The 14,680-nt window shown below is 41.5% G+C and overlaps 1 protein-coding gene across 1 annotated transcript in view; it reads left to right on the top strand.

Moving 5' to 3' along the window:
• Window positions 1-14,680, top strand: part of MYO3A (myosin IIIA) — a 174,886-nt gene that overhangs the window by 51,968 nt on the left and 108,238 nt on the right. The window contains exons 6-8 of the mRNA XM_058669751.1: window positions 3,998-4,143; window positions 7,495-7,560; window positions 8,918-9,073. Of these exons, the coding sequence (XP_058525734.1) occupies window positions 3,998-4,143; window positions 7,495-7,560; window positions 8,918-9,073 (368 nt within the window). The remainder of the gene's footprint in view (window positions 1-3,997; window positions 4,144-7,494; window positions 7,561-8,917; window positions 9,074-14,680) is intronic.

Raw genomic sequence — 14,680 nt, 5'->3', positions numbered from 1 at the left:
TTTCCTTTGTTAATTTATACTAACAAATCCATTATTGTATATGTAAGTTCGTAATTCAGTAAATACTTTTCATAATAAGTGATTACTTAGGAATCATTTTTCTGACAAATGGATTTTTTCTTTTTTCTGCTTAGCACACTGATCACCAGTACAGAAAACAAGAAGGATTTGCTGCCATTTTTTTCAAGCTGGCATGTAAACATATGTTCAAGTGAATTATATTCACTTATCTACAAAAAGTACTTCATAACTCCGAAGAACATATTTTGCATAATCAGCTTTCTGGTTAAGCGGGGCACCCTATATCTACCACCTCTGTGCTATAAATGACAAATTTCAGAGAATTAGAGAACAATAAGTTGAACAAATGCAAATTTAGTCACCCTAGCGATACAGGAATATATTAATAGTCTTCCAGCTTCAGAAGCAAGCTGTTATCGATTGAAACATGGAATGCTCAGTTTGGATTTTTTAAGTTGGACACTGTGTCCCAGGTAACATTTTCCTGTGATATAAAAGCATCTTTCCCCCACACGGGGGGATATGTGTGCCAGGATGAAAAGGATATAGGGAATCATGACTGTGATGGGTGTATCACAAAAATCAGGGGATCCCTAAATCAGGACACCTTGGACATGAAAGGGGATGGTGTTGATAATAACTCCAAGACAGCAAACAAATCAAGAATGACCCAGGTGAACTGAGAAATAAATTCACCTGAACTTATGGAGAGATGTTTCTGTACTACATTTGGGAAGCTATAAAACAATGCATTGTTCTGGTCCAACAACTATATTGAGGGGGAAGGGAAGCACAGGTATTAAAATATTTTATTTTATTTTATTTTATTTTTATTGTAAAAGCAGATATACAGAGAAGGAGATACAGAGAGAAAGATCTTTGTCCGCTGGTTCACAATCTGAAGCCAGGAGCCAGGAGCTTCTTCTGGGTCTCCCATGTGGGTTCAGGGTACCAAGCCTTTGGTCCATCCTCCGCTGCTTTCCCAGGCCACAAGCAGGGAGCTTGATGGGAAGTGGAGCAACCAGGATATGAACCGACACCCAAACAGGATCCCGGCAGATGCAAGGCAAGAAGTTAGCATCTAGGCTATCGTACTGGACTCATGAATGAACTTTTAAACTTTTAATGGGTTTATGGAAATATAAGTCACATGACATGGAATTCACTCACTTAGTGGGTAGTAAGATTTTTTGTGTCTGTTCCCAGAGTTGTAAAGCCGTGTTATGTTTAGGATGCTTTAAAAAGTTTTTTTTTTTTTAATTTATTTTATTTGAAATTCAACAAGAGGGAGACAGAAAGGGGGATCTTCTATTTGCTGATTCACTTCCCATGTGACTTCCAAGGCTGGGACAGGGCCAGTCTGAAGCCAGGTACCAGGAGTTTCTTCCGGTCTTCCATGCCACTGCAGGATCCCAAGGACTTGGAGAATTCTCCACTGCTTTCCCAGGCCATCAGCAGGGAGTTGTAGCAGAAGCAGAACAGTGGGGACTCAAACTGGTACCCATATGGGATGTGGGCACCATAGGCAGAGGATAAGCCTGATACACCATAGTGCTGGCCCCAGGACACTTTCATTAAGCCCTACAAGAACCCAATACTCCATTGATCATCACTCCCTATCTGGAAACTTCCCCACCCCAAGTACCCATTAGTCTATTTCTTGTCTCTTTCATCATCTCTGTTCTGGACATTTCAAGTAATCATCTAGCAGGTGACTATATATGCGGCTTCCTCTACTTAGCATGATATTGTCAACATTCATCGTACTCTACTATCTGTCAGTTCTCCTTTTTTACGGAGGCATAATATTCCCTTGTAAATATAGGTCAGATTATATTTGTTCATTCATCAGTCAATAGGCACTTGAGTGATTTCCATGTTGTGCTGTTGTGAGCAACACATTTACTCTGTGAGTTTTAATGTAAAGCCTGGCACTCCCGTGCTACACTTTCTGGTTACAGCAGTACACTCTTGTGTGATATTTAAAAATTCTTTCCAAGGATTTTTACCTCATAAGATAATGTCATCCTCGTTCTAACTCTGACATGGGAAGCTATATTCCCTCTCCCTGTCTTTCCCCTTCTCTGTCTATTTATGAGCATATACGCAAGGCATTGATAACTTGTAAAAGTTCATGGTAAATGAAATTTAAAGGAATGTTTGTACCAAAATTTCAAAATCACATCAACAAGCTGTATTCAAATCATTTTAAAAGATCGGACCTGGTGCAATGCACCGAGATCCTATGTGGGAGCTGGTTCTAATCCCGGCAGCCCCACTTCTCATCCAGCTCCCTGGGAAAGCAGTCGAGGTTGGCTCAAAGGCTTGGGACCCTGCACCCACCTGGGAGACCCGGATGAAGCTTCAGGCTCCTGGCTTCACGACAGCGCAGCTCCAGCAGTTGTGGCTGCTTCGGGAGTGAATCATCTGATGGAAGATGTTCCTCTCTGTTTCTCCTCCTCTCTGTATATCTGACTTTGTAATAAAAATAAATAAATATTTTTTAAAAGATCATGGAATTGTGTATTTTAAGAAAATAAGTATTGATTTCAAAAGTTTTTGCATGAAAGCAAATATTTGTTTTTAACTTTTTACTTATCTGAAAGGCATAGAAATAGAGAGAGTGAGTACCCCTGTCTGCTGGATCACTCCCCAAATACCCACAACAGCTGGATTTGGGACTCAAGTGTCTTCATTGACATCTTACCAGTGGCAAGCGTTTGTCTCTATCTCTCCTGAATGACACAGGAGTCCATGCTCCTGAGTCATGTGTCTAAATGTTACCAACTAAACTCCAGTTTGCCAAATCACAGAGTTTTTAAAACATGTTCAGCCTTTTAATAGAGTCAGAAAGATGAAGGTTCCCAAAAGGTCTTCGATACTTCACTGTACGTATCTTCTTACAGTACCGTGGTTAAATGATGGGACGCAACCTGCCATTATCTCCAAATCACTCATTATTTTTCTTGGGAGTTGACATTCACAAAAATCTAAACAGTTTTTACATGTAAAAAATATTTCATGTTTTTAAACTCAGTTGCAGTTGTACATTTTTTGTGGACTCAGACAAATGGTTCATAAATTTTCATCAACATCTTTTTTTCTGCTCAGTTTGCTTTTATTTTATAAATACATAACCATTTACATCCCTCCAAACTTGTCTCATTCTTCACTTGGGTTCCTTTGTCTTCTGGCTGCAAGTAAACATAAGGTGATCTGACCAGACTGACCTCACATGACTTCCTCTACTTCCTTTACTTGTTTTGTTGTTGTTTTTTGAAAGTGGGGATCTTTCCTTCACTGATTCAATCTCCAAATGCTTGTAACAGCCAAGACTGGGCTAGCTGCAGCTGGGAGTAGCAGCTGGGTGCCTAACAGCCCCAGCTAACGCCACGTAATGCTTCCTTAGGGGTAGCAGGGACCCAAGAGCCTGAGCCTTCATCTGCTACTTTCCAGGGTGCACATTAACAAGAAATTGGAATCAGGAGGGAAGCTGGGATTTAAATGCAGGCAATCCAATATGGAATTCAGGCATCTCCAGCATCTTACCAGCCATGCCAAATGCCTGATGCTACTTCCATTACTTTTAATTCCCTCAAGATGACTTTTGCCCAGGTGACTTCATTCCCTCATCAAAGGGCTGCTGAGTGACTAGTAGTACCCAACTCTCAGTTGTGCATGTATGTGACTCTATCCCTTTTCATCTGGATCATTGTTTTTTTTCTCTTTTTGTTTTGTAGTTTGAAATTATTCTTTATCATGGGATTCTTTCTTCATACTTTCCTAGATGCATGAAAAATTTGCCAACAGAGTTTCAGTGCTCAAAACTACTTATACAACCGATTTCTTATTTTCTCCGAAGTTTGTTTTTCCTTGTAGCTGTCAAGTTTTATTGGATAAAACCTTAAGCTTGGATCTAATCATGCACTATTTGGCTAAGTCACAAACTTCACCTTCTCATCATTGCTTTCCATAGGTGATTGCGTGTGAACAGCAACTGGACACCACTTATGATGCTCGGTGTGACACTTGGTCCCTGGGTATCACTGCCATTGAGCTGGGTGATGGAGATCCTCCACTGGCAGACCTGCATCCCATGAGAGCCCTCTTCAAAATCCCCAGGTCAGACCCTACTGTCTGCAGGACAAATTCTGCAGCCTCCTCCAGCCTCAGAGTGGTCAACAGGCTCACCTGGAAGAATATTCAGATTTACTTCAACAGTCAAATGCCTTGGGATTTTACTTTCCTTCTTCTATGACCCTGTATTTACGGAGTGGTACCATTTCCTTGATCTAAGTTAAAGTGCGTTGTCTTGAGTATATCTTTTTGTCTTGGCTAGGATTTGGCCTCAGAATTTAGCACTTTTCTCTGTTCCTTATCCATTTGCCAGTAATCCAGAAGGGCACCCTGGTCACTAACCAATGCCACAGTGGCCTGTTTCAGTTCCCTTACCAAGTTAGGAGGGTATTTGTTTTCTTATTACTACCTGCTAAGATTTCTCTCTGCTCTGGGCTAGTCCAAAGCTAGGAGCTCGGAGCTTCTCCAGGGTCTCCCATGCCAGTACAGGGGCTTAAGGCCTCAGGCCATCCTTTGCTGCTGTCTCAGCCCATTAGCAGGCAGTTAGATCAAAAGTGGAGCAATCAAGATTTGAACAGACACCCAAATAGAATGATGATGTCTCAAGCAGATTAGTCTACTATACCACTGTACTGACCCTGTTCACAACTTTAACGTAGGAGAATTATAAATAAAATGTATCAATAAAGTCATGGTAACTTTAAATACTCAGGTAGACGTAATTTGAATATATTAATATAGAGCAGTAAATTTAGAGGAAAATTCCCTTTGGAGCTATGAAAAACTTCATTGTTGGCAGATGTGATTTCTTCCACTTGTTGTATCTCCAATTTCTCTAAACACTGTTGATATTTGTGTTGAATAATTACTAGGTATTTCAGAAGACATATATGAACAGATTCCCTGTCTTTATTTCAAAATCTTGTAATCTTGTTTCAGGGCTCTACCTGGTACCTGAATTATAATTAACAGCCCATGCAGATCCTTCGTGACAAGGAGCCAGGATGTGCCACCAGTGTAGATTATCAGATGTCCAGGTTGTCACCACATACTCCATTATACAAATGTGGTCCTGACTCCTATAAAACTCAGAAGCAAGTATAGAAAGCTCTAGCAGAGAATGTTGTAGTCCTCAAGGAACTAGAACTTGTTTGGATTTCCTGTGCAATGTGTATGCCCCAAACTATACCTTACATATATATTACGTTACATAGCAATTTCAGTATTAATTCAGGCTAAATTATTTCTAAAATCAATGACCTGTTTGGCAAGCGGAGGAACAAGGTTACAGAAAAGATACAAAACATGAGCTATGCTAAGAACAAAATATTTTGTTAAATTTAGGGAAAACATAGGATTGGCATTCCTTGTGGCACACTGAGGTAAGCCACCATAAGCAACTCTGGCAATGGCTTGAGTCTCAGCTGCCCAAATTCTTGCTAATGCACCTGGAAAAGCAACAGATGATGGCCCAGTGCCTGGCCTTTTCTCATCCATGCAGGAAGCCAGAATTTAGTTTCTTGCTTCAGCTTGGCTCATACCTGGCTGTGATAGTCATTCATGGAGTAAACCAAAGGATGAAAGATCTCTGTGTCTCTCTGCCTCTATCCCTCATCCTCTGTCTCCATCTCTCTGCCTTTCAAATAAATAAATACGTCTTTTAAAATAATTTTTAAAAGATTATTTTTTTATTTCAGAGTTACAGACAGAAGGAGAAAGAGATAAAGAAAGATAGATTTAATCTGCTGTTTCTCTCCCTCAGTGATCAGAGCTGGAACTGGGACGGGCTGAAGCCATGTTGGTGGCAGGCACCCAAGAATTTGGGCCATCCTGCTGCTTCTTAGATACATTAGCAGTGAGCTGGACCAGAAGCAGAGCAGAACAGGTGCTCATATGAGATGGCAGCATTGCAGACCACCAGCAGCAGCTTAACCCATTTTTGCCACAGTGCCAGCCCCACTTTTTATGTATCTCCCCAAGGAGCACCAAGACCACTGATTGTGCAAATATGTAGAAAAAAGGAATCTGAAAAAGTACCCAGTTCTGGCCATTCTGAAATCGTCCAAGCTTTCTTGTGACAGTCAAAGTAAGCCAATAAATTTTAAACTAGGAAATTTTCAAGAGGCCAAGAAACAATAAACCAGGCCATTGGAGGAAATTATTACTTGTTGCCATGTTCATTGGCTTCACTTGTGAGCCAAACTTCAGCATGATGCGGGGCGCGTGAGTAGCTGAGCCTCTCCCCCATGAGCCCATATAGTTGTACATGAGGTTCACAAGCAGTCATTCAGGAAGTAGTGCAGAGCTGAAGATAAAAAGTATCTCCATTCTTCTTGTGCTGGAATGAACATTTAGCAGTACTTCAACCTGCTCGGCCATCACACCTCAGCTGATCACATGAAGCAGCCCATCTCCTTGCCAAGTAATGCTTCTTTATATCTATCAGCCTGCCAGAAATACAGAGGTTTGCTCAGCTTAGAATGAAACAACTGACTAACAAAATCTCTGAAGTGGTATTCAGAGCCTTGTAGCAAATAACGTGCTCTAGTTCCTTATATGTGTAGCACTTTTATGACCCTTGTTTCCTGCCATGAATCTAATAACAAAAGCATCCCAACTCCTGGAACCATTACCCTGCAGGTCATCCCTTGGCACCCACAGCACTTCTTAGACATTCTCTGCGGGACTAACAAAATCTTCCCCCAGTAATCATTGTTTCTATTTTGTTAGGTATTGATGTCTTTGCTTAGGGATCACAAGCAAAAGCCAGTTTCTTTAAGAGGAAAGAAAAAAAAATGAACCATTTAGTGGTTTGCATAATGGCACAGCCAGTTAAGCTATCACTTGCAACTCTGGCTGCCCGCTTCCACCCAGATCCCTGTTAATGTGCTTGGGAAAGCAACAGAAAATAGCTCAAGGCCTTAGGACCTGCATCCATGTAGGGGACTCAAAAGAAGCTCTTGGATCCTGGATTCAGTTTACCTCTGCTCTGTCCATTACAGTCTTTAGGGGAGTGAACCAGCAAGATATCTTTCTCTCTCTCTCTCGCTCTCTCTCTCTCTCTCTCTCTCTCTCTCTCTCTCTCACACACACACACACACACACTTTCTCTCTTTTTTACTCTGCCTTTCAAATAAGTACATCTTTTTTTGAAAAAAAAAAAACACATTGGAGATACTAAGTCATCTATGAGTGTTTTCAGAGAACCCACCCTTTTATATCAAGAATGGCTAATCACAAGTGACCCATTTTGGGGTTGGGAACTAATGCTGATTCTTAGTCACAACTGGCAGATCTTGTCACCATGGCCATGCCTTAGCTTGTGGGGCCCAGCATGTTTGTATGCTTGGACTGACCAGTGTACACAATCCACATTTGGCTCTTTTTGTTTTCCAGGAATCCACCGCCAAAACTAAGACAGCCTGAGCTGTGGTCAGCAGAATTCAACGACTTCATCAGCAAGTGAGTAAGACAGAGATATTGCTAACTGTGACTTCAGAATGGACCTTTTAAGTGATGCCACTGCCCTTCTCAGTATCTCCCAGAAGTTTTCATTCTGTTCTTTGAAAGAAGCAGCCATAGGAAGTTCAAATGTCTGCTCAGAGAGTGGGCTCTGGGTCCTGTGTGTTTATGAATCCACAGCTCTGCTTCAATACTTTCCTGGCCACTCCCCTCTCTCCTATACGCACTCTCCTGTCCACCTGCCTTTTGTCACTGTGCCCTCACCATCTCCACTCAGCCATGATCTTCTCAGTTGCTTAATTTTCCATTTCTCTCCATTATTAACGCTCATTACAGTGAGACAATTTTCATCAGGATCAGTGAATCAGATAATCGTGTTTAGAGCATGCTTATGCTTTTGAAATTCAGTGAACAGTATAAGTGGGACAAATATTTGGTTAAGAACAATGTCCCCAGGCAACTGAATAGCAACTAGGAGTCTATAGTAGCTAGAAATCTGTCTTATAAATCTCCATCACAGTTTTATTCTGCCTTCACCTTCAACGGATAAGGTGTTGGACGACCCCCTTGATTAATGCATTGGAGACAGCATCAATAGATGTTAATTTGGCAAACTTCACAAAAGAAATGTGACTCTCCCTTGAGATCTGGTAAGTGTGATTGCCATTTCTTAAATATAATACAGTTGAGAGCACGTGCTTAGGGATGTTGTCAAGTGCAAGTGCAGAGGCCAAGGCTTATCTAGTCTCCTTGTGTTCTCACAAACTCTTTAGAGGGAAGGGGAAGGCAACGCTGGCAGCATGTACCAATACCCCTGGTTCCTTCCACATCTATCAGTGGAGGTGAGCTCTCTGTCTTTCGACCTGCCAAGAAGCAATGATACACATTAGTCCATCCTGAAGAGACATCTGACTTGCGTTTCAGCACCCTCAGTGGGTTACCTCTCACTCGTCACGTGGGTTAGCAGTTTTTACAACCAAGAAGCCGTTGAAAACATTCATGAAGGGAAATGAAAAATGTGTGTTCATTTTGCATAAGTGTGGAAGCTGGAAAGCCTTCACAGGCACTGATCTTTCGCTTCTGACTTTGGACCACTGGTGGAGATTGAGAGTACTTACCCCCATGCAGGCATACCACCAGCTGGGAGACTGAGGAGGTGGCGTATGGTTGAAAATCAGCATCCTAGCCACATCATTACCCACAGATACACACCTTCACCAGCAGGTGTTTCATCATATGCTACAGTTTAATAATTTTTTGAGATGAGCCTGGGCTGAACGTGTGTGGGTAGCATCACTCTCTTCTGTTAGTGTTTTAGGAATGTGAATAATCACCTGTTCCTATTTTGCCAGTGCAGGTGCCTGATTAAAGATTATGAGAAGCGTCCAACAGTGTCAGATCTGTTGCAGCATAAATTCATTGCCCAAATCGAAGGCAAAGATGTGATGCTACAAAAACAGCTCATGGAATTCATCGACATTCATCAATGTATGGGAGGCACGGAAAAGGCCAGGTATTCCAATGCTGTCTCAAGAGTCCAAAAACTCCCTTAAGACTGTAAAGCTGTAGAATGCAGTAATTATAAAGGTTTTTTTTTTAAAAAAAAAGACTTTGTGAAGTGCCTTGGTTGCGACCATAGACTTGCAGGCATAGTGAGTAGCTGGTGTTGTGTGGCTTCCTGAGATTGGTCAAACTCCTGGCAGCACCCTTCCAGCAACTTCCTCAGAATGCAGAATATTTTCTTCATTAGAGAATGGGTAGGGGCATGTATTTTCTTACATAGTTTCTTCTACTAGCCAATAAAGTTAGAGATGTCAGATCTGGGATTTTGGCAGTATCCTTGGAGTGAGTCTGTCTCTCAAATAAATGTTAAAAGCTTATAGAAAACTGCTATATACTAGACACTGAGTTAGGTGCAGGACTTGCACTTTGGAATTACAGGATGTATTCTTGTTATCCCATTAAAAATTTAGAATATGTTGTCAAAACAAAAACTCATGCCTTACTCAATTAAGGGAACTTTCAGTCATTATTCTTTTCAGGTATTGATTCTTTTTTTTATTAATTATTTTGCACTATGTGACAGTTTCATAGGCTCTGGGAATCCCCCCACCCCTCCCCTTTGCCTCCTCCCTGGTGGATTCCTCCACCTTGATGCAGTATTACAGTTCAAATTCAATCAAGATTCTTTCCTTGCAAACATATACCAAGCATAGAGTCCAGCTATTTATTGTCCACATGGGTTGAAGTTTCTTGGGGAGACCATTTCTGGTCCGAAGTTAGAGCTGGTAGAATATCATCCCAGTCAATTAAGAGTCCCAATATAACATCAACAGCAATTTGCAATATTATGGAATTGACATGGTTTTGAGTAACCAGTACGTTAAAAAAAAAAAAAAGCAAGTCCTAACCTCAACCTATGATTAGCTCATTGACATTTCAATTTTAGTTTATATACAGGACCGGCTGCTATATACCTTAAAATGGCTATAAGGTACCATTCAGCTGTCTCGTGTCTATTTCATTTTAGTATTTAGCCATTTGTTGTGTTGAAGTATAATTTTGCTGATCTTGGCAGATTCTAGGATAATCTAGACTGGCTTGTAACTCTAACAAGATATTTGTCGACATTTAAGGTGCAGAACATTTGGGGGGGGGTGTGCAGGAAAATCCTCAACACCATGGTGAGGAGTAACTAATCTTTGTGTCCCACCCAGCAAGGCATGAGCCAATCCACACCAGCTCTTTCCTGTCAGATTTCAAGCTCTACTTTTTGTTGTTTGTCTATTTATTTTAGGTTTTTTTAGTTTGCATGATTATTTGTTTGCTGTGAGGGGTTTTCGCAACGATCCCGATGGTCATTGCTAGGGAGGGCGGGGGTCCAGAGGTAGAGCCAGGCTCGGACCAGAGCAAGCTCTCCTCCCTGGTCCCGAAGGACATTTATTGTTCTTCTGTTTCTGCGGACCGCTCAGGGCTTCTGGTTGTCTTTCCGATGACGTTGGTTTCTGCGCGGTAGTGTTTGGACTTCTTCCATCCCCTGCGGAAGCTCCGGTTGGGGGTGGGTGACCTCAGAGTACTCGGCCTCCGAGGGCATCCAATTTCCTGTGGCCTCCTTGGCAGTTGGGGTATAGTCCTTGTTGCTCGTATTAATAGTTTGTGGTGAAGGTCTGGGAGTCTTCATGGTTGGGATCCAAGCTTCCTCCTTACCATCAGGTATTGATTCTTTAATTCTTTTTCTCCTGAGAAGTGAATGTTGAAACTTCCAAATTTTCCTTACATTTTTTTTGTCAATTTTCTTCCACATTCTTCAACCACTCATCAGTCTCTGCCACATACCTCAGTCTCTGAATGCATTCTTCCATTTGTTTCTAATCCGCTGATTTTCTCATGGGACTGGGCTTGGTCTAGAAGTGACCACATTCATTACATTTTATGTTAATTCTGTGTCAATATCTATGATTTCTCATTTTTTTCTTTTAGCTAAGGATTTTACATTCACATCTTACAAGATATTCATATAACACAAATTGTCCCACATCTAATAAAGAAGTGATAGCTTGAACCAGATACCTTTAATGCTGCATGGTTGGGCAGCATTATAGTGTGTCTGCTGTCTGTGAATCCTTTGAGCTGTTTCAAAGGTGTCCATGTTGTGTAACATACACAAATGGTCAAACATCAGACCAGCTAATTGCTTTTTTCATAAATTCTATTCTGTTCAATTTCTCTTTGAGCTTAAAGATTTCTTCAAAATCTTTAAAATCTAAAAAGCCGCTTTCAGATTCACATTTCAACAAAGGTGACATGTTCTGATTATTGAGCTCATTCGTTTACTTAATATGTAACTTCCTTCTATAAATTAGCATATCTGGATGAGAATGCTCCTGATTTCTTTTTCCTTTCCACCCACATTATATTTTACTTTGTGTGTTTTGCTGTCACCGTAGCCTGACTTCAAGATCCTCCAGTTCAGAGCCCTTCCTACATCAGGATTTGAAGAACATTGCAGACCTGGGTTGAGAATGTAGTCTTCAGATCTGTGATCCATCCTGAAGTCTCAAGCACTCAGAGGCAGGTGCAGTGGTTTCCCACTTTTCTCTTTCAAGTGGGGTACCCCCACATCCAGTCCCATTTGTGTCCCCAGTCCTGGGTCAGGGTCTTTGCTACAGGGTCTTTCTCCTCCAGGCCTCTACTGACCATATCTGGTTCTGAACTTGGAGTCAGCCCTGTGGTTTCTAACCCAATGTGTCTTAAATGTTAGGTCTCCTGTAACACTCATCTTCTTGTAGAAAACATCTCTGTCTTTTTCCTTTCATTTTTAAATATTTGAAAAAAGTTTTCTTTCCATGAGTGAAAGCAGAGTTATGGCATTAACCTCCACACCCTCTTGACCACACAGATCTTAGACCCAAGTCAAAGGAAAGGGTTGATTTTCTTGCCCTCGGCATTCAGTCACCTCACTTTGAGATGGACTTTGGCAAAAGAGCAGAAACTCAGATATATTGTTCGCAGCACACTGGACAGAGTATCTTTCTTGAAGATCATACTATTTGATTTGTCACAGTTCATGATATTGGTAGAACTGAACTAAAATATGACTGTACTAAGTCAACATGGCTGTCTCAAAGCTCACATTTTTCTGTACGGGATGGTATCCTTCATAGTTGAAGTGAGGTACATCCTTCAAGAGATCATTTTTCAAGAATTAATACTCATCTGTAAAGAAATGTCTCTCTTTTTAAAGAGAGATTTATTTAAAAAGAAAAGTGATAGAGAGGGGGTGAGACAAAGATACTTAGATATTTTTTTACCCGTTCATTCACTACTGAAGTGGCTACAACAGCAGGGCCTAGAACAGGTGGAGGCCAGGAGCCAGGAATTCTGTCCCAAGGACCCAAGTACCTGAGCTGTCACCTAGTGTCTTCCCAGGCACATTAGCAAGAAGCTGTTTCAAAGGTGAAGATACCGGGACAGTAACCTGTATGTTGATATGGGATGCCACTGTCACCTGCAGTGGCTCAGCACACTTCACCACAGTGCCAGCCTCTGAAGAAAACTGTGTTAAACTGAGAACTTTAAACTCTTCGTGCTGATGCTGGGAAGAAGGGAGAAGGAGGATACTACTGGGAGGTACTGTGGAATGAGTGTAAGAACTTTCTTAGTACCACTTAAAACCTGGAAATCATGCATCTTAAACCTACTCCACTGTTTAGAGGAGTGAAGATATGTGTACAGTATCTGTCTCCTTCCAGGATATGCACTCCTGGAAACCCCAGAAAGATGCTTTTTTTTAAATATTTTATTTTATTTTTCTTGGAAAGTCAAATACACAGAAAGGAGTAGAGACAGAGAAGAAGCTCTTCTGTGCATTGATTCACTCCCCAAGTGGCCACAACGGCTGGAGCTGAGCCGATCCAAAGCCAGAAGCCAGGAGCCTCTTCTGGGTCTCCCATGAGGGTGCAGGGTCCCAAAGCTTTGGGCCGTCCTCGACTGCTTTCCCAGGCCACAAGCAGAGAGCCGAATGGGAAATGGGGCTGCCAGGATTAGAACTGGAGCCTATATGTGCAAAGTAAGGACTTTAGCTGCTAGGCTTTAGCTGCCAGACCCAGAAAAATGCATTTTTACAGAAGTTAAAATTGACTATATGGGAGTGCAGGCAGTGGATACTTGAATTAGGAACTTTTTTTAAGTTTCCCTTTTCGAATCTGATATTTTAAAATATTCAATTATCCAGTTTCATGAAAATAGATAGAAGCCATTTGTAATTGAAATGTACGGCTCAGCATTCTTGACTAGAGCAGTTCAGGCCAACTTGAAAAGAAAAGCAGTTGAGTGAAAAATAGAAGATGGCTCAGGAAACAGAGAGAAAGGCAGAGTGCCAAGCTTGGGCCTGAAGCAAAGGGAGTCCGGATTGCCCATGTCCACCCTGAGGGCAGGCAGTTCAGAGATGGCCCTGATGCCCGTCCACCTGCCCCCAATGTTTCCCTAAGCACCACTGGGTTCTTGAATGCCACATGCAAATCAAAGTAGGTGCAAACTAACTTGGAGCTTTGTGTCACATCTGAAGGTTCTCGGTCCCCACCTGAGCCACCTGATCCCACATAATCAGTTCCCATATCCTTACTGTTGGGCAAACCCCACGATGAGAAACACCTGCTCCCATCTCCTTCCAGTTCTGGTGATAGACAGAGAGTTCCATGCACAATTGGCCTGGAATTTGTCCCCACGTGGAAGGGTCTGGTGAGCTGCTGAAGCAGTGGATACAACCCATTGCAGAGAATATTTAAGCAGGTCTGGAGTGGTCGCCTGAAAACCATTTTTAAGCTATGATTTGCATTCCTTGTAAACAAAGGAGAAGTCCAGCCCATTGTCTATTTGAATGAGAACAAATTTCAAACCGAAGTTTCTTTTGGTAAAAGCTATATTGTGGGCATGTTACCATTTCAAACTTCTTTGTGTTTCTATACAAAGCAAACTAACTTTAATATTTTACTTGACCTCAATATGTTAATGGTACTTAACTTTGTTGTGCATCAATTGTTGCATAATTTCACATCATTTTTTAGAGGAAAGGGGGGTTGGAATGGCTTTTTGGATTGGATTATAAGAATTTTGGAACACAAAGGTGGTTGTTTCTCAGACTCCAAATACTGGCTGTTTGTGGCTCTGTTGAAATCAGCGCTTGTGTCCCAGAATATATAGCCAGAACATAAGACAATTTTAGACATATCTCAAAGGATTCACAAATGAAAGACAAACTAAAATGTTGTGCAGCCCATTCAGTATGGAAAGAGCCTGCTTCAAACTGTCCATTCTTTCTTAAGTGATAGAAATGTGCTCAAATAGGACTTTGTTTGACAAAGCAAAATAAGGAAAAGAAGGAAGCAGGAAAATCAATAGGAAGTAATTATAGGGTTCTTTCAATGGAACACAATGCAAGACTTTGTCATGCTTTCTATTTTCTGTGCAAGATAATTTTCCTCTAATGGTTGCGACTCCATCATGGTGAAAATTACTCACACTTTGGAACACTTCTCCCCTTTCCTGAACACAGGCAACTTTGAAGTTGTGACCCCCATCTGCTCTAATGACAGCCATCTGGGATGTTCCTCACTCTGCC

Source organism: Ochotona princeps, chromosome 10 (genome assembly GCF_030435755.1).
Source record: "Ochotona princeps isolate mOchPri1 chromosome 10, mOchPri1.hap1, whole genome shotgun sequence".
Lineage (NCBI taxonomy): Eukaryota > Metazoa > Chordata > Mammalia > Lagomorpha > Ochotonidae > Ochotona > Ochotona princeps.
The sequence above is the reverse complement of the archived record's forward strand: the minus strand, read 5'-3'. Positions and strand labels throughout refer to the sequence as shown.